We start from the raw sequence: 20,185 nt of genomic DNA, 5'->3' as shown, positions 1-20,185 counted from the left end.
GAGCAGAGTTACACGCCTACATCTCTCTTTCTCTTGTGCTGTTTTTCTGCCTGCGTTTTTTGCTCTCGTGTTCCCAGATCTGGTCATCATCTCCGCTGCGTATTCTGACATGGTATCAGAGCCCTAGGCTCTAGATAGGTCTTGGGATTTGTGTGAGCAAGAGGGGGACTGTTTTGTGGCTGATTGGTGGACTGTTTTGGGCTGATCGGGAAGAGGAGAAGCAAGAGGAAGGCGGGCTGATTTGCTGGACAGCCACTTGCAGGTTTTAGTTCTTCTTTGTTCCCACCCACCCACCCTTTTCAGAGTACATCCCCGCTATGGCAGATCTGTTTGAGATGGCCGAGAGACATGTGAAGATCCCGACACTCCCCACGTTCCCGGTGGACCATCAGTTGGACGGGAGCAACTACGGCATATGGAAGGTGATGATGGAATCTGTTCTGGAGTCCTACGACCTCGCCGATTTCGTCGTTGTTGGTGTTCCACGGCCGGAAGTAGAAGAAGGGGAGTTACCGTCGATCCGAAAGGACCGGGAGGCCCAGACACAGATGTGGGATCGTGTCAACGCGAGGGTCCGTTCGTTTATTTTCCTCAACTGCACACCACAGGTAATCAATCATGTAAAGCATATGACGCTGGCCAGAGGTATATGGCAGCATTTGGCCTCACTTTACAACAGGGTATCGCCCATGAAGATGAATTCCTTGGAAGTACAGATGCGGGTTATGAGCCCTGCAAAGTCGTCGACGATGCGGGAGCATATTAACAAGCTGCAGGCTCTTCAGCAGGAAGTTCTTCAGGCTGGGAAGGAGATATCGTCAGAGGACATGGCCATCACGTTGCTGTCACACTTGCCCTCTTCGTACTCAGCATTTTACTCCTCTTTGATTACCAGTGGCAAGCTCTGCACCATCACGTGGGAGGAGCTTGTGCCCATGGTCCTGGACCAGGAGGAACGATTCACGAACCCTCCTCAGGGTGGAGGTTCGGAGGCCTTTACTGGCCAACGGTCGAAAGGCCGTAACTCGGGCAAAGGGAAGGCTTCATCGGAGAAGTCTTCTGAGAAGAAGTCCGACCAACGGATACTCGGGAGTGGATTCTCGATAGTGGTGCTTCCAAGCACATGACTCCTTCCCGTTCCGGTTTACAGGATCTCTGCAGGCTTTCTGGTCATATTTTTTTGGGAATACGTCCACTATCCCAGTTCACAGTGAGGGCAGGATGGAGATAGTTCCCGATGGCAGAGGAGGGAAGCATTCCTCCCAGGTGTTGTATGTTCCGGCACTTGGTTTTCATCTGTTGTCAGTGCATCAGGTTTGCAAGACTGGCATACGGGTGGAGTTTGATGAGCATTTTGTTGCTCTCCGGGACAAAGCAACAGGCCAAGTGGTTTGGGAAGGCGGAGTGGAGAATGGAGTTTACAGGCTTTCAGCACTCTCTCTTCGAGGTCCTCAGGTTTGTGATGAGTGGCAGTCTGGTAATGGCCACTTAAGTGTGGATACGCTGCAGGTGCGGGCTTTCCGGGACCAGATGGTGGATAGCTTGCCGGTAGATGGCAGCAGTTGGCAGGAACTTTCTAGTACTGATGTTGGGAGTTCAGAGGAAACTGAACAGGTCACTTATGCTCTGATGTCTTGTCGTAACCAAGTCATAGAACCTCCAGTAGATGAGGATGTTCTTTCCACGGGGACCTTTTAGAAAGCCAGGCAGGTGACAGGTGCTTACTTGCAGAAGGAGGTGGTTTCTCCGGGCTTTGTGGTTTCGGATTCAGAGGGGGTGGTTGATAGGTTTCATCAGGTTTCCAGGACAAGTTTGTGCACCGTAACAGGTGTTGATCCTTGTGAGCAGTGTGAAGGATCATGGACTCTTGTACATAGGAGGGGGATTGTTGGATGGAGTCCGACTCCACGGTTGGAGTGACTCGGTTTGGGGAGGAGATCCGGACACGAGGGGATCTACTTCAGGCCCAGGAGCAGTAAGAGACATTCATCTTTTGCCTTGTCGCAGATAGAGGTAGAGTACCGGGCTGTTTGTGATGCTGCTTGTGAGGTGGTGAGGATGCAGAGGTTGCATTGCAGGTTTGGGCTTCCACTGAAGGAACCCATGGTCATCCAGAGGTTCTTTGTTCATGAACAGATCGTTGCTGATGACATCTTGCTAGAGTTCTGTTCGACGGAGGACAGTACGGTGGACCTCTTCACGAAGTCGCTCTCAGGATTTGCTCGGGCGGCACCCCAGCTCCCAGTGGTTGGTTTCACAGCCAGGAGCTGAGAGGGGGTGTTAGAAGTCATCTCCTGTCTAGATTTATACACCAGGGCCTTTGTTGTGGGTGTGCCCGCCCTCATCAGGTGTTTTACCGTTTTTCCTCACTCCCCGTATTTTTCCCCTATTTTTTCCCATTTTTCTGTGGCATGGGAGGCAGAGTCTAGTAGTGGCAGGAGGACCCTGAGCCTGGCCGACTGCATCTGTGACATGGCCGACTGCAGTGCATGAGTCGTGGGACTCTACTGGTGCTGGCCGACCCATTCAGATGCTGGCTGACTGTGATTATCCAGTCGTGGAGGTTCCTGTGTCCAGTCGGCTGCCCTACAGCAGGCCGACTGCTGATGTGGGGGCATTTATATAGGCCCCCAGCCCCATACCACTCTTTGTATCATATTCGGGATCTTCTTGTGTATATCAGAGCAGAGTTACACGCCTACATCTCTCTTTCTCTTGTGCTGTTTTTTTGCCTGCGTTTTTTGCTCGTGTTCCTAGATCTGGTCATCATCTCCGCTGCGTATTCTGACAGTAGCAGGCGGGGGATACTGCAGCAACTCTGGCAGAAGGCTCTTTGGAGACTTGCTCTGCTTGTCTTTTTGGACAATCCTTCTTACCATGCCCAATGGTATGACAGAAAAAACATCGGTTTTCTGACTGATATTGTCTTTGCTCCTCTGGAAGAAGATAGCCTCCAGTGATGCCTGCTTTAGCCTTTTCCTCAGGGGTCTTCTTAGTCTTGGCTTCCTTACCCCCTGAACTAGAGCTAGGATTGTTGTATGTCTTAGTGTCTTTAGACCTTTCCCTAGTTGGGGTTTGGTACTGGACTGGGATGACTGCTTGGACTTGCCTCCGTTCATCTTCATTTCTTCATTCTGAGCGAGAGTCAAAGCCCAGTCATATGTACTGGGTTTAAAGTTATGAACTGTGAACCGAATGTTAGGATCCAATCCACGAATGAATTGCTCCATCTTGGCCTGCACAGATAGTCCTAACTGCTATACTAAAGTAATAACCTTGCCGAAAAACTGAAGCACTGGGGATACGTTCTGTCTCGGTCCATAAAACTCATCCGCCAAACCGGTCATGTATTGGGGCGGGAGGAATCTGGTCTTCAGGTCATGGACAAAGGTATCCCAGCTAAAAGCTGTGACACCTGTGGTCTAGGTCTATATAAAGATTAGACCAATGTTGCCACCAGGTGACTGCCTCACCAGTGAGATAGGGAGCCGCTACGTGGACTCTATCCTGAGGATCTGTGATCCTAGCTAATGGAAAATGAGCAGTAAATTGATGAATAAACTGATTAACTGCCAAATGATCACACTTACCATTATACTTACTGAAATTTGGTTGACTGCGAATGACGGTAGTTAATGCTGTGGACATGGTTGTCACGGTACGAAAATACGATACCGTACGATACGATACCGAATTTTTGGTACGATATGAAATTTTCGGATACCGTACGATAAAATACGGTTTTTATTTTTTACACTTACAACCTATGGAGCTTCAAGCTTGAATGTGAGGGAAGGTTGGGAGGGGAGGAGTCTACAGTGCTTGAGGAACCAGAATATGGATATGTGTCTCTCCCGGTTGTCTCCAAAAAAGAACCTGGATGGGTAATGCAATACCAAAGGTCTCCCAATGTAGCGTTTATGACTAAGGGACCGTCCTTGCACAAATACGAGGAGTGCATCTAGGGTGATAAGTTTAGGGACTCCTCTCTAGATCAAAATGGCCATGTCCAAATCTTCTCCCTCGTGCATAACTTGAGAATCTAATTGTCTAGCCTACCTATACCAGGGATCCCGAAGTGATGCAGCAGGATTCTCTCATCCTACCAATCAAGATCGTACCGTTCAAACCGTACCGTACGAACCCATTCATACCGGTACGAGAAACAACTATGGCTGTGGACTACTGGCTGGTGGTACCTGAGGCGGGGGATGCTGAAGAGAGGTGCTGGTATCTAAGATGAATGGCCTCCTTTTCCCTTTGGTGCTCAAGTAACATACGTTCTCGATCGAGCTCTCGTTGGTGCTCCCGAGCGGCGAGTTCAACCTGACGCCAGTCTCTGTCGATCCTGCGCTGGGCTTCCTCATAGTTCCGTCTTTCTGCTTTTTCTTGTTGTTTTGTTGCTCTGCTTCTGCTTTTTCTTCTCCTTCGGGCCTCGTCTTGTCTTCTTTGTTGTTCAATCTGAAAGAAGAGGGAGAGCTGCTGGAGGCAAAGGAAACGTGCTGCTACTGCCTCCAAGAGTTGGAGACGCTCCATGAGCAGCTGGTTCTCAGCTCTAAGAAGAGCTACGGTGTCTGTTGTAGTCGGAAGAGCAAGGTCTCCTTCGGGAGAGACTTCTTCCGGCTAATGGGTACTCTCCTCTGTAGACATGATGCTGAAGTTGATGGTTGTGCCAAAACGCAATTTGACCATCCAAGGATGCCCTCACGCTAGGATAGTGGACAAGCTGAATCTGATACCAATGTAACATGCAGCGGAAGTATTCGTATTGGAGGATCTTGTCGGACAAATCCTCACACCGTCTTTTGTATCCTGAGTTTTGCAAGTTTAGCAATCCACTTTAATGACTTCAAATTGTAAAGAGATATGAGAGAGAGAGAGAGAGAGAGATGAGAACTGTACACCGTATGGGGTCCCAAATTACCCACTGAAGAGCCCCCTATCCCATCACCGAGATAGTATTTGCTTTATTATCTTTAGAGAGACTGACGATAAGCCAAACGCAATACCTCTGAAGACCAAGTGTTGGGTTGAACTGTACATTGTTGTAGAAGCACCAAATGTCACCATTTGGTCCATCTGTCAGAATATGCAACGGAGATGATGACCAAATCTGGGAACACGAGAGCAAAAACGCAGGCAGAAAAACAGCACAAGAGAGAGACAGATGTAGGCGTGTAACTCTGCTCTATATACACAAGAAGATCCCGAGGAATGATACAAATGAGGTATGGGGGCTGAGGACCTGTATATACTCCCCTAGAGGGCAGTCGGCCAGCATAAGAAAAAGCCCACGACTGATAAAAAGGTCCACGACTGCATAAATGCAGTCAGCCAGCAATCTGGTGCCCAAAACTGATCAAAACCAGTCGGCCAGCATCAAGAGTGCCCACGACTGATAAACATCCAGTCGGCCAGCACTGTACTGCTCTTGGCACCCTCTGGTAGCCCTCCCAAGCCTCACAAAAATGGGAAAAAATAGGGGAAAAATGCAGAGAGTGGGGAAAAATGGGAAAACACCTCATAAGGGCGGGCACACCCACAACAAAGGCCCTGGTGTATACAACTGGACAGGAGATGACTTCTAACACCCCCTCTCAGCTCCTGGCTGTGTAACCAACCACTGGGAGCTAGGGTGCCGCCTGAGCAAGTCCTGAGAGAGCGACTTCGTGAAGAGGTCCACCGTACTGTCCTCCGTCGAACAGAACTCCAGCAAGATGTCATCAGCAACAATCTGTTCACGAACAAAGTGCCTCTGGATGACCAAGGGTTCCTCTAGTGGAAGCCCAAACCTGCAATGTAACCTCCTCCTGCTCCATAAAACTGCTCCTGGGGCATAAGTAGATCTCCTCGTGTCCGGATCTCCTCCCCAAACCGAGTCACTCCAACCGTGGAGTCGGACTCCATCCAACAATCCCCCTCCTGTGTACAAGAGTCCATGATCCTTCGCATGCCGCAGAAACCACAGGAAACGCGATCCTGCCTCACAAAGAGACATCTGCAACTATGAGCTCAACCGCCTCATCAGGAAGCTCCCGTCCAATCTGGTGTCCATCAACCAGATCAATGAACCATACAGCTTCTGAGTCTCAGAGACATCACACTGCTCACAAGGATCAACACCTGTTACGGTGCACAAGCAAGTCCTGGAAACCTGATGAAACCTGTCAACCACCCCCTCTGAATCCGGAACCACAAAGCCCGGAGAAACCACCTCCTTCTGCAAGTAAGCACCTGCCACCTGACTTTCTGAAAGGTCCCCGTGGAAAGAACATCCTCAACTACTGGAAGTTCTATGTCCCGAACACTACAAGACATCAGAGCATAAGTGACCTGTTCAGCTTCCTATGACTCACGAACACAAGAACTACCAACATCAGTACTAGAAAGTTCTTGCCAACTACTGCCATCTACTGGCAAGCTATCCACCACCTGGTCTCGGAAAGCCCGCTCCTGCAGCGTATCCACACTTGAGTGGCCATTACCAGACTGCCACTCATCACAATCCTGAGGACCTGGGAGAGAGAGTGCTGAAAGCCTGTAAACTCCATTCTCCACTCCACCTTCCCAAACCACTTGGCCTGTTGCTTTGTTCCGGAGAGCAACAAAATGCTCATCAAACTCCACCCGTACGCCAGTCTTGCAAACCTGATGCACTGACAAAAGATGAAAACCAAGTGCCGGAACATACAACACCTGGGAGGAATGCTTCCCCCCTCTGCCATCGGGAACTATCTCCATCCTCCCCTCACTGTGAACTAGGATAGTGTACGTATCCCCAGTAAGAATATGACCAGAAAGCTTGCAGAGATCCTGTAAACTGGAACGGGAAGGAGTCATGTGCCTGGAAGCACCACTATCGAGAATCCACTCCCGAGTATCCGTTGCGGAGAGTCCTCCAATCTCCTCCCTGCCTGAAGAAAATGAAGCATCGGGGTCCATCACCTCCAGGTGCACAAAAGCCGGAGTCTTCATGATTGCTGAGGAGTCTTCACCCTTCTCGGTCTTCCGCTTGGGACACTGCCTCCAGTAGTGGCCTTTCTCGCCACAATCATTACAGGTCCTCTCTGCCTTCAGTTTCTCGCGGTCAGCGTCGGACTTCTTCTCAAAAGACTTCTCCGATGAAGCCTTCCCTTTGCCTGAGTTACGGCCTTTCGACCGTTGGCTAGTAAAGGCCTCCGAACCTCCACCCTGAGGAGGGTTCGTAAATCGTTCCTCCTGGTCCAGGACCATGGGCACAAGCTCCTCCCAAGTGATGGTGCTGAGCCTGCCACTGGTAATCAACGACGAGTAAAATGCTGAGTACGAAGAGGGCAAATGTTGTATATAGAGCAGAGTTACACGCCTACATCTGTCTCTCTCTTGTGCTGTTTTTCTGCCTGCGTTTTTGCTCTTGTGTTCCCAAATTTGGTCATCATCTCCGCCGCATATTCTGACATGGTATCAGAGCCCTAGGCTCTAGATAGGTCTTGGGATTTGTGTGAGCAAGAGGGGGACTGTTTTGTGGCTGATTGGTGGACTGTTTTGGGCTGATCGGGAAGAGGAGAAGCAAGAGGAAGGCGGGCTGATTTGCTGGACAGGCACTTGCAGGTATCAGTTCTTCTTTGTTCCCACCCACCCACCCTTTTCAGAGTACATCCCCGCTATGGCAGATCTGTTTGAGATGGCCGAGAGACATGTGAAGATCCCGACACTCCCCACGTTCCCGGTGGACCGTCAGTTAGACGGGAGCAACTACGGCATATGGAAGGTGATGATGGAATCCGTTTTGGAGTCCTACGATCTCGCCGATTTCGTCGTTGTTGGTGTTCCACGGCCGGAAGTAGAGGAAGGGGAGTTACCGTCAACCCGAAAGGACCGGGAGGCCCAGACGCAGATGTGGGATCGCGTCAACGCCAGGGTCCGTTCGTTTATTTTCCTCAATTGCACACCGCAGGTAATCAATCATGTAAAGCACATGACGCTGGCCAGAGGTATATGGCAGCATTTGGCCTCACTTTACAACAGGGTATCGCCCATGAAGAGGATTTCCTTGGAAGTACAGATGCGGGTTATGAGCCCTGCAAAGTCGTCGACGATGCGGGAGCATATTAACAAGCTGCAGGCTCTTCAGCAGGAAGTTCTACAGGCTGGGAAGGAGATATCGTCAGAGGACATGGCCATAACGTTGCTGTCCAAGAAGATCCCGAGGAATGATACAAATGAGGTATGGGGGCTGAGGACCTATATATACTCCCCTAGAGGACAGTCGGCCAGCATAAGAAAAAGCCCACGACTGATAAAAAGGTCCACGACTGCATAAATGCAGTCGGCCAGCAATCTGGTGCCCAAAACTGATCAAAACCAGTCGGCCAGCAGCAAGAGTGCCCACGATTGATAAACATCCAGTCGGCCAGCACTGTACTGCTCTTGGCACCCTCTGGCAGCCCTCCCAAGCCTCAGAAAAATGGGAAAAAATAGGGGAAAAATGCGGAGAGTGGGGAAAAATGGGAAAACACCTCATAAGGACGGGCACACCCACAACAAAGGCCCTGGTGTATACAACTGGACAGGAGATGACTTCTAATACCATCTCCATTTCTGGAGCCACTTCTATGGGACTGTCACTCCATAGAACGGCCAAATTTGTGCCATGTTCACATGGGGCCAGGCCAGTGTCCCATGTGAAAGGGCCAGTCTTATGGTGTCACATGGACGGGAGCCAAATCAGTGCCACCCGTAAGTGACCAGTGTTGCGTCACATGGACGGGAACCAATTTCGTGCCACCCATGTGTGACTTGCTTTGTGTTGTATGGACGGGAGCCTGTTGGTGCAACCCGTGTATGGCCAGGATGGTGTCTTACCTATGGGACTGTCACTCCATAGGAAGACCATGACATATTTATTTATATCTGTCACACCACTTTTGTGCCCGATAGGAACCTCTTGTACAAGTTTCATATGAAAGGGAGATTTCGTCCATTATTTATGCACATGCATTTATGCCTCGATGCATAAATTTGTTTTTTGCATGACATGTTTGCGTGTGTCTGCTTGTTATGCCGTGCCAATACACTGGACGGGGACGCCCCCAGTGTACCGTGGAGTGTTGTTTGCTGACTCGGTGGTGTGGCATGTGAACAGGTGGTAAGTATTTTCATTTTCGCCTTTTTAAATGGTTAAATCCATAAACTTGAGTGAACCTTAATATTTATAAGGTATTGTGTTCACACTCAATTTAAATAGGGACTGGACACTTGCTAATGAGGGTGGGGCCCAAAGTAATAATTTGATTAAAGGTTTTATCGCCTTTAAATAAAAGCTTTGCATGGAACTCATTTGGGAAAAAAAACCATGTGTGGGTTGGTGGCAGATCTTTCCTTCTACACGGCTGCTACCCGCCTTCTCCTCCACGCCTGCTGTAGCTGCCCCTTCACGACACCTCCACGCTGGTTACACTCACCTGTGTGCTGCCCCTGCAGTACCCGCCTATTTTGCTGCCTTGTGTACCTGTTGTACCACCTACAGTACCCGCCTATTTGTTGCCTTGTGTACCTGCTGTACCTGCTGGCTGCTCATAAGTACTTGTTGGCTGCCCACATGCACCTGACAAGTACCTGCTGGCTGCCCACGTGTACCTGTTGGTTGTACCGGCTGGTTGCTTTGTTTACAGTAGCTAAAGCTTCCATTTTGGAGTACAAAACAAGGGAAATGGTCTTCACTACTGAGATTTGAATTAAAATCCATGCCAGGTATTTATTTCAATATTTTATCTCAAATTCAGATAATAATTCAAGTTAAATGTTGTTATTTCAGGCTTTGTGTAGGTAAGTTTCTTCTCTAGTTGCATACACTCTAGAAGATCATTGGGAAGAGGTTTCTCCCATGACTGCCCTAACCGCGCCCTCATTTATAGAGGAGCCAGTGAAGGTCAAGAGGGTATGAGAAAAACCAAGTACAAAGCTTAATTGGGAGAACCGAGAAATGTTCCCTCCGCGGTGTACACTGTTGCCTGCGTTAGTACGGGCGTGCCCATTTGTGCACGGTCCCGGAAGACCAGTGAAAGGCAAGTGTACACCCAGTGAAGGTGGGAACAAGCCTCTGATTTAAGGCTACTCCGACCAACACTTTCTTCATCGGTTTGAACCAGATCTGTTTGGTTATTTGCACTCCCTAGTGGAAGAATCTGGCCTTTTCAGGCCCATGATACTTGTACAAATATAAATACTCCAAGAAATACAATAAGTATTGAGGGGGGGGGCGGTCATTTCCAGCCCCAGTGCTGGTGTCATTTGTATTTTTCAATATTTCCAGTGTTTGTGTTGCTGGTGTTGTTTCCATTGATTAATAATAATTAGATTAAGTGTTCTAAATATGTGTATATTGTCCTCCGATCTGTAGGCCTCCTGTAGGGAGCGGTCACGTTGGTATCAGAGCCCAGTCGTCTCTCTTTCTCAAGAGAAGACACGGAGTTTTGGAGATCAGAAGCAAGCACAAACACTTAATTCAATGGACAGCCAGGGCAACCCATTGGAAGTGCCGAATTCGAGGGGCCAATCAAGTGCTTCACGGGATTCGGATGCATTGCTGTTTGCATAGGTCCACACAAGTCAGTGTGTACCAACTCCAATGGTTTCGAAGCCCGCCTGGAAGCCTACTTCGGAAAGGATTCCCTATGCTGCTTACCACGTATGCAAGAACTCCAGTGTCCTTGCCTGCTGCCAACATCTGGCAAGCCAACCACCATCTGGTCCCAAAAAGCTCGCCGCAACACATCCACATTTAAGTGGCCAAACCGAAAGTGCCACACGTCACCAACCTGAGAACATGTCAAAGAGGAGAGTGCGGAGAGTTTGTAGCACAGTTGTTACGAGGCGCGCCTCTAACAGTTCGAGGCGTTCGTGGCGTTCGAGGCGCACAACTGCTTGATCGAGGCTCCACAAAAAAAAACAAAAAAAATTGTTGGTTTGAATCTTTAGACAAGGGCTTTAAGGGCCCAAGGCAGCCCCTCTCACACACACTCTCTCTCTCTCTCATTCTCTCCCTCCCTCCCTTAAGCCTTTCTCAAGACCCAAAGTTCAAACTTCAAACTTTAAACACACTAGGATGATGATGTTTTTTATACCCACTTTTGGAGCTCTCTCTACTCTACCGGTTCATTTCAGTTCATTTCATTTTACTTTGTATCCTTGAATCTTGATGATGTATCCACATGATGAGGATGGACTATTTTGGTCTCATAGGTCATTTTGGCCTTTTGCAGACGTTTAATACAGCTTTCTTTCTTTCACACACACACTCTCTCTCCCTCTCTCATACACAGCCTCTCTTCCTCTCTCATACACACCCTCTCTCTCCGAGCATCATTGCGAGGCATCGGACTCGTCCGACCAAGCATCTCACTATGGCAGATATCCAGGCCATCCGACAGAGACCCATGCTAGAGCTCCTAGGATGATTACCACTCCAGCCATATACTGTTGTACTCACTCTTACTTTTGTACTCCCCCATATTCATGTATTCATGTATCCATGTACTCATGTACCCCATTTTGACTAGTAGCATTAGCTTCCCACTCTCCCTAGTTGCTGCTTCCGGATGCTCCCTACTGATGTATTGTAGGGCTAGATACTTACCTTCAGTTCTTTCTTTTCTTTTCCAGACAGTGTATCAGATGTCACATGGTTGTAACTTTGGTCTCATAGGTCACTTTGGCCTTTTGAAGACGTTAATATAACATTTTATTTCTCCCTCCCTCAAGGCTCATACATACACACTCTAGTCTCTCTCTCTCTCTCTCTCTCTCTCTCTCTCTCTCTCTCTCTCTCAACTTTCACTATATATATATATATATATAACGACGCCTCTAACACTTAACGTCTCTAAAAAATACGAGTCTTTCGAGGCACATACCATACCCCAAGGTTGATGTGTACGTACTGTACGTAATGTACGGTACGTATTTGTACGTTGTTCCGTATAGATAAAAATTTTGTGTACGTAAAAATACGTATCATTCTAAAAAATATCAATCTAGATTCTATATGGCATTTCATATCAAAATAAACATAAAAAGATCCAAATACATTTTAAATTGTGAGAGAGACCTACAAGACAATCTAATAAGGTCTTTGCTAATACGCATTTGATTAGTAATCACAAAACCCTTGCCGCACGTTGTAAAACTTGTTACTTCAGAAATCAAACATCAGATACCAAAACCAGTTTTCAATCAGAGATCAATCTTCAATCACCAATCACCACTCTTAGCTCTATATAAACTGATGAATCAGTGTTTACACAACAAAAGTCTCGACTCTCATCCATGTTAAAAGACTGCAAATGCATCAAAACAAACTGAATACAATGCGCATACCACATAGCAAGCTGCAACACTACATCATAGAAATGTCCTCAAAAGGCCCATAAGGGCTAGTCCAGAGTCTAGACTCCACAATGAAACGTGATCTAAGAGTCAAAACTCCTCATCAGATGATGATGATGATGATGATGACGATGCACCAGAAGAGAGCAAGTCCCCATCTGTCAGGACATTGCCCTCGTCGTCATACTCAGGCTCTGCCATCACAAGCACATGTGATGATGTGAAAGATGTATCATGAGATCCATGTGCTACATCATCATCTCCTGGCTCACTCTGAGTATGAATGAGAGTGACAGCCTCATTCGCCCGAGTCCGCTGCGTACGAACAAGCAGCTTCCCCCGACGAATGCTCCTCCGTCTAGCGCTCTCTGAATCCCGTGCGCGTGACCTTGTGACACGGCGATCGATGCTCTCCAACTCTCTATGAAGGAGTCGTATAATATCTGCCTGCTCGTCTCTGACACGCTGCTCCACGTCGTCCTCAGTAGAGGTTGGCACCATCTTCACACGGGTCGGATCTGCTTGTGGAAAAGCAAAATCCGACAAGTCAGAACCACAAGAAATGACTTAATTATATTGAAATGTGTCAAAAGACGTACGACAATTAAATATACCTGCTTGGGTGCCCCCAAAGCATGATAATCTCGCACGAGCTTCATGTTAGCTCGGCAATACACTAATCGCTCCAGCTGAGCGGTACTAAGTCGATTGCGGATCTTCGTGTGAACCAAGGAGTAGGCGCTCCAATTGCACTCACAAGCACCAACAGAACAATCCTACGATCACGAATCACGATACGATTTTGGAGTCAAAACCCTTACTGAATTAAACTTTAAAGATGGATGCAATTGTGAAAGAGTCAAGAGTACCTGCGAGAGGATTCGGAAAGCAAGATGAGTCAGCTTTGGAAGACCTTGTCTTCCATAGCTCTGCCACCACGTGAGAGGAAATTTCGTCGCCTCCTCTCTCAAAACCACCGCTCTAGCAAAGGATGGTCCTAGATTGTTCATAAAACTCACCATCTCTGCATCAACCTCAAGTTGCTCATCCTCGTCGTACATTATGTTGATGTACTGGTCTTTCTGCGTGAGCAGAGTGCTCTCACTAAATAACTCTGGCTTCTTGTAGAAGGGATGAAGCAATGCAGCCATCCCATGAATGGGACGGCTCATAAATGTCCATCGCCGCTCTACAATAGCCAGGATGTCACCCCGGCTACAAATTGACAAGCCAACATTCCAACAGTCATTATATAATATAACTTTAAACATATTGTTGCAATGTGCATATTATTTAATATTAATATAATCAGCCAAGAACAATATCCAAGTGTACACTCACCGAGACTCCGTCAATGTCGTACAGGCGGCAATATGGCGCTTCATCTCCATGAAGAGATGATAGACCAGTCCAAGAGTAGAGCCCTCCATATCTGTGATTCGGAGGAGGACATGGATAGGCTGCAATGCCACCGTCAAACTCTGTACCTCTGTCCAAAAAGCCTCGTCAAGCACTTTCCGCTGAATGTATCTAGTGGCCTCTGTCTGCGCATGGTGCATAAACCTCCATTTCGGGTCCACCACAGTCTGTAGTAGTGGGTCCCGCAATCTAAAAAGCCTCTGCAAGACCAGGAACATATAAGAAAACCTGGCCTTCGAGGGTCGCACCATATCAAGTGCACTATGGCTCCTGAAGATGGCCAAAGCCTGATGTTTTTTTCGGAAAAATGTAGTAATCTTCATGGCATCTGCAACCTCAGGTTGCACCCATGGCAACTTTTCAATATCCTCCATCAGCAGGTCCAAGCAATGTGCAGCACAAGGAGTCCAAGCAATGCGAGGAAACTCTGCCTCGACCAATTCACCCATACGCTTGCAATTTGAAGCATTGTCTGTCACCACTTGGACCACATTCTCTGGCCCAACATCCAAAATTGTCTGTCTGATGTGGTGATAGATAAACTCAGCACTGATGGATTCTCCTGCCTTTCCTGCATCCACAACCCGCAAGAAGTATGTGCCAAGACATGAGGACACCAAAATATTGATAATGTGTCGTCTACGCATATCACTCCAGCCATCAGATATGATGGTGCACCCAAAAGACTGCCATCCTGCCTTGACAGGTACCAATGCCTTGTCTATCAAGGCTTTCTGCTCTTCAAGCATCGTGGTACGCATTTGTTATACTCCACCCCGGACCACGAGTCTGTGTGGCCAACCTCTGCTATGGCCCTCACCATTCTCTTCCATTGATCAGTCCTCAGTACATTGAAGGAGATGTTGCACTCCACAAGAGTGCAAGCAATCTCCATCTCAGCCACTTTTTGTCTCTCTTTCACCCACGAAAGAGATGACACACGTGAAGGCAAAGTACTCTGTCTCAGCACATGTGCATCATCATCCTCATCACCCTCCTGCATGACACGGGCACTCTTTCTGCCCCCTGTAGGCTGGCTATCCTGTGTGGAAGAATCACCCATCTCCCCCACAAGCGCATCATGAAGTGCATCTTGAGTGTGCTGGCTGTCCCTTACCTTTTTTGAACCCTTTGCTGTTGATGAATTCTCATAAATGAGCTTGTCTCTGATATCCTGCGGCACCTGCTTGCACGCACCACAATTGCCGGTGGTGCCAATACCTGTCAAGTGTATCACGACACGAGAAATTGTGCTCGTGAGCTCGAAGTTGCAATACTTGCACTGCCATCTACGCGTGCGAGAACCAGCTTGGGTCGGCGTATTAATAACATGGATGACATTTGCCAGTAGGGGTTGCATGGCTTCGGCATATTGGATCCTGGAAGCTCTGTGACACAAAGAAAGAGAGAGAGAGAGCTTAGAGCATACTCCAAAGGAAGAAAGAGAGAGAGAGAGAGAGGGAGAGCTTAGAGCATACTCCAAAGGAGGAAAGAGAGAGAGAGAGAGAGAGGGAGAGGGACTCGGGAGGGAGTGAGAGAGAGACGAGATTAATCATGTAGTACATTGGCCGCTCGCGGTTGAGAGAGAGAGAGAGAGAGAGAGAGAGAGAGAGAGAGAGAACAGTACCAGATAGAGATGCATCATGAGGGACCAAGGCCATGAGCGCGCGAGAGCGTGAGAATTACCTGGTTGCAATGTGCACAGTGTGCAGAGACAGAGCGAAACAGAGCACTACAGGCGAAATTCCGAAGTAAGCCCAAATTCGCACGTTGAAGGTCAAAAAGGGGGTTTTTTTTTAAAATAAACGTACAGATCCGTACGTGCGTACGGCTGCAACCTTGCCATACCCGCCTCGTACCAAACGCCTCTGACGCCTCTAACAACCTTGGTTTGTAGATACCATTCACCACACCTCCTTTCCAAACAACCTAGCCAGTCTCGCGGTCCCGTAGAGCAACAAAATGCTCCTCAAACTCCACCCGAAAGCCAGTCTTGCATACCTCATGCACTGACAATAGATGAAAACCAAGTGCTGGGATGTAAAGAACACGGGAGGAATGCATACCCCCTCTACCATCGGGAATGATCTCCATCCGGCCCTCATTGTGTATCGGAATTGTGGAATTGTCGCCAATGAAAATGCGACCTGACTGTCGTTTCAGATCCAGAAAGAAGTCACGGGAAGGAGTCATGTGCCTGGAAGCACCACTATCGAGAATCCATTCCCGAGTATCCTTTGCGGTGAAGGGAACTACCTCCTCACTCGAAGAAGATGAAGCATCTGTGTCCATCATCTCTAAGTGCACAAAGGCTGGAGTCTTTGCAGCTGAAGCTGAAGAATCAGTACTCTTCCCAGTCCGCTTGGGACACTTCCTCCAATAGTGGCCTTTCTCGCCACAATAATTGCAGGTCCTCTCGGCCTTCAGTTTCTCTCGGTGTGCGTCAGGCTTCTTCTCAGAAGACTTTTCCGATGAAAACCTCCCTTTGCCCTTGTTGTTGTTATTCTCGCCTTTCGACCGTTGGCCAGTTAAGGCCTCCGAACCTCCGCCCTGTGGAGGGTTCGTGAATCTTTCCTCCTGGTCCAAGACCATGGGCACAAGCTCCTCCCATGTGATGGTGCTAAGCCTCCCACTGGTAATCAACGAAGAGTAAAATGCTGAGTACCAAGAGGGCAAATGTGACAGCAACGTTATGGCCATATCCTCCTATGATATCTCTTTCCCAGCATGGAGAACTTCTTGCTGAAGAGCCTGCTGCTTGTTGATGTGCTCCCATATCATCGACGACTTTGCGGGATTCATCACCCGCATCTGAACTTCCCACTATGCTTGATATGATTGATTACCTGTGGTGTGCGATTGAGGAAAATGAAAGAACGGACTCTAGCATTGACACGATCCCATAACTGTGCCTGTGTCTCACGTTCCTTCCGAATCGAGGGTAACTCCCCTTCCTCTAACTCCGGCCGTTAAACCTGCAAGTGGCTGTCCAGCAAATCAGCCCGCCTTCTGCTTGCTTCTCCTCTTCCCGTACGGCCCAAAACAGTCTTCCAATCACCAACAAAACAGCCCCCCTCTTGCTCACACAGCTTGCAAGATCTTCCAAGAGCCTAGAGCTCTGATACCATGTCAGAATATGCAGCAGAGATGAAGACAAGATCTAAAAACACAAGAGCAAGTGCAAACACAGCAATAGAGAGGGAGAGAGAGAGAGGCGTGTAGCTCTGCTATATACACAAGAAAATCCCGAGATCAGAATACAATGTGTGGGGGGCCAAGGGGCCATTTTATATGGCCCGTATCATCTAGTCGGCCAATAGAAAGACAGCCGACAAGACCATCGCACAACCTACTCAATCCTCCAGTCGGCCAGCTACTCACAGTCGGCCAGCACACAGTCAAGTCGGCCAGCTACTCACAGTTGGCCAGCACACAGGTCAAGTCGGCCAGCTACAAGGGACAGCCTGGATGAGCCAATAGCCACAGGACAGCCTCCCACACCTAAGGAAAAATAGGGAAAAATATGGAGAGTGGGGAAAAATGAGAAAACACCTAAATTGGGCAGGCACACCCACAATAGAGGCCCTGGTGTAAATATCTAGACAGGAGATGACTGCTAACACGTACATGTTATATACTCATGGTAGTCAACCCACAACTACATAACTATCAACTCCATTATGCATAGTATGGACTAGATACTACGACATCCCCACTAACGTCATCAGTGCCCAATAGTGGGTGTAGAACTCTGTCTCAAGATATACTCACACACACACTCCACAAACACACACACACATAAGAGCATATATTTTCTGTCAAACCTCCGGAGATGCAAGACAGACTCAACCATAATGAAGCCTAGCACTAAGGGAAGTAGCAAATAGAAAGAATTAGTCCAGCAAATAAGTAGTTGATAGGGTAAATGCACCGCGAAAGATAGAAAGAATTAGCACAATATCAACTAGCCGCAACTCGGACGAAAACTTCACGATGTGAAATCTCCATGTCCGCTAATACAGCTGAATTATATACCTAGATGATATGGGATGAATGATATGCAAAATGCAAACATGATCTGATGCAAACCCTAAGGCTTCTAATGACTTCTATATGCGTGAATGATTCTCTCCAAGTGGGTTAAGGGACTTTAACTGACTGACTGATTCTCTAAGGCTAAGGAATGACCAACGTAGCTCGTGCCTGACATATCCTGGACTGAGGATTACAATGGGGTCATGGCGTACGACAAATATCAAATCCTAAAGGGTTCTACTGCTATACAGTGTTGCAATGATGATGAGCCATCTTGTCACCATGCAGTACAGTGCAGAGTGCACGTGACACTTTCATCTTTTGTCAGTGCATGAGGTTTGCAAGATTGTGTGGACCTATGCAGACCTCATCCTTGGGAGGAGCCTTGTATTTCATGCTGATTGTGGATGATTGTGGATGATTGTAGCAAGTTTACATGGGTGTTTTCTGCCACACAAGGACCAAGCCTTTGCTCAGTTCAAGGACTGGCATGCTTGGTGGAAAAGGAGTCTAGATTGCAGGTGAAGACTGTTCGGGCTAACAAAGGAGGGGAGTTTTCTTTTAATGCTTTTGTGCGGTTTTGTGCAGAGCATGGCATCAATCGGGAGCTGGCCAATACAAGGTCACCTTTAGAAAATGGAGTAGTTGAGCGAAAGAACCAGACTGTGGTGGAGATGGCGAGGACGATGTTGGAGCATCGAGACCCTCCTCGTCCACTTAGGGAGAGGTTGTGCCCACGGCTGTCCATATCCTCAACCGATCTCCGACGACTTCAATTCCTAAGATGACTCCGTTTGAGGCTTATTTTGGTAGGAAACCAGATGTCTCCCATTTCCATGTTTTTGGGAGTGATGTCTATGTTCACATTCCAAAGAAGCAGAGGGGGAAGCTTGACTCTTCCCAGAAGCTTGTTTTCGTAGGATATAACTCTCTTTCCAAAGGTTACAGGTTATATGACTCGGAGTGGAATGAGGTTGTTGTCAGCAGAGATGTTGTCTTTGATGAGCATGTTCCAGCTTCCACTGTTGAGGAGCCACCGCTTCTTGGAGAGCTAGATGTGTCTGAGGATGAATCCCAAGCTATTGTTCCAGCTAGCCAGCCTCAGTCAGTCGTAGAGGTTGAGCCCGAGGTTGGAGATGTGCCACAACAATAGCAAGAGGCTCCGCATTCTGTTCGAGTACCAAAGTGGTGGTTGGATACCATTCAAGAGTCAAGTGTTACGAAGTATCCCTCTCAGTGGACCACAGAGAATGGACCTCGAAGATCGCACAGAGTTCATTATAAAAGTCAATCAGAGGAGCCTTTACAGGGAAACTATGCATTGATGTCTTATTGGCATATATGCTATGAGTTATGCCACATATGCTATGAGTAGTGCACATGTGAACATGGGCTAACCAAGGGCACTTTTCTCCCTTTGGGTTTTTCCCCTTGGATATTAGGTGTGAAAGGACACCTCACTTATTTGATTGTATTATGATATTGTGGAGTCAACTCCCTTGCTCCACACATCTTGTATCTATCTACTTTGAGTACCAATCACCATCTCTCTCACTCTCGTGAGATTGTATTATGATATTGTGGAGTCAACTCCCTTGCTCCACACATCTTGTATCTATCTACTTTGAGTACCAATCACCATCTCTCTCACTCTCGTGAGAGCTTGCTGCTGTGTACCATCTTTGTGTGCGTCTTTGTTTCTCTGAAATCCTAATCCTCGACAGTGGTATCAGAGCCAACTTGCAACCTCTGCATGTGCAATTTCTGGCGCCCGCTTTCGGCAAGTTCCCTACGTTTTTTCCGTCTCGCAGTCCGTCTGGCAACTCGTCCGTCACCTATGCAGTCCGTCCGACACCCTGCTCCGCGGCCCTTCCACCCGACCTCCGCCTAGTTGGCGTCCACCGCCCTTTTCAGCCTCCACAGAGGGTGGAGCTAGTGGGGAGGGCTCCACCACCACCCCACCCGTGGCGGCACTCGAAGCCCGTGAGGCGGCCCAGGGCAAAGCTCATCCCTCTTTTGGGCTTACGTGGCAAAGCCCGGGTTTTGGCCAAAATCAAGTCGGTTTTTCATTGCTTCGTACGTGCCATGGCAGCGAGTTTCTGTCGCTTTGTCCGTGCCGTGGCCGTCACCGCCTACAGCACTCCGTCCGGCGCTTTACCGTGTGCTTGCATCTTGGTCGCCGCCTGGCATCTCCTGCCCGCCTCAGTTTGTTGGCCCGTCTACACAGCCCACATAATTCTGGATGGAGGCAATAATGTGTGCTACACGTGTTGAACAGATGCCCTACCAAAGCATTGAAAACCAGCACGCCATATGAAGCCTGGCACAAAAGGAAACCTAAAGTTGACCACTTTAGGGTTTTGGA

At 48.2% G+C, this 20,185-nt stretch overlaps 3 protein-coding genes across 12 annotated transcripts in view; all 3 read right to left on the bottom strand.

Moving 5' to 3' along the window:
* The window catches only part of LOC147614265 (serine/threonine-protein phosphatase 5-like), an 89,306-nt gene that overhangs the window by 63,130 nt on the left and 5,991 nt on the right, over window positions 1-20,185 (bottom strand). The window lies entirely within an intron of this gene.
* Window positions 12,305-13,102, bottom strand: LOC147614267 (uncharacterized). The gene is made up of 2 exons (XM_086780434.1): window positions 12,981-13,102; window positions 12,305-12,884 (listed from the first exon to the last, which is right to left on the bottom strand). Exon 2 carries the CDS (start codon window positions 12,865-12,867, stop codon window positions 12,457-12,459), a length of 411 nt encoding a protein of 136 aa, XP_086636560.1. The 5' UTR covers window positions 12,868-12,884; window positions 12,981-13,102; the 3' UTR covers window positions 12,305-12,456.
* On the bottom strand, window positions 13,145-14,542 carry LOC147614266 (uncharacterized). Its single transcript, XM_086780433.1, has 2 exons — window positions 13,708-14,542; window positions 13,145-13,581 (listed from the first exon to the last, which is right to left on the bottom strand). The coding sequence occupies exons 1-2, from the start codon at window positions 14,532-14,534 to the stop codon at window positions 13,149-13,151; spliced, it is 1,260 nt and encodes a 419-aa protein (XP_086636559.1). The 5' UTR covers window positions 14,535-14,542; the 3' UTR covers window positions 13,145-13,148.

This window comes from Cibotium barometz, chromosome 42 (assembly GCF_041138505.1).
Source record: "Cibotium barometz isolate CiBa-2024 chromosome 42, ASM4113850v1, whole genome shotgun sequence".
NCBI classification, from domain to species: domain Eukaryota; kingdom Viridiplantae; phylum Streptophyta; class Polypodiopsida; order Cyatheales; family Cibotiaceae; genus Cibotium; species Cibotium barometz.
Note: the sequence above shows the minus strand (reverse complement) of the source record. Positions and strands in the feature narration are given on the sequence as shown.

Excerpts from the sequence above, each read along its gene's own strand:
- LOC147614266 (XM_086780433.1), bottom strand. The coding sequence starts at position 14,534 with ATGCTTGAAGAGCAGAAAGCCTTGATAGACAAGGCATTGGTACCTGTC. Across the intron at positions 13,582-13,707 it reads ACGACATTGACGGAGTCTCG|CCGGGGTGACATCCTGGCTA; the intron begins GTGAGTGTACAC and ends GTCAATTTGTAG.
- LOC147614267 (XM_086780434.1), bottom strand. The coding sequence starts at position 12,867 with ATGGTGCCAACCTCTACTGAGGACGACGTGGAGCAGCGTGTCAGAGAC.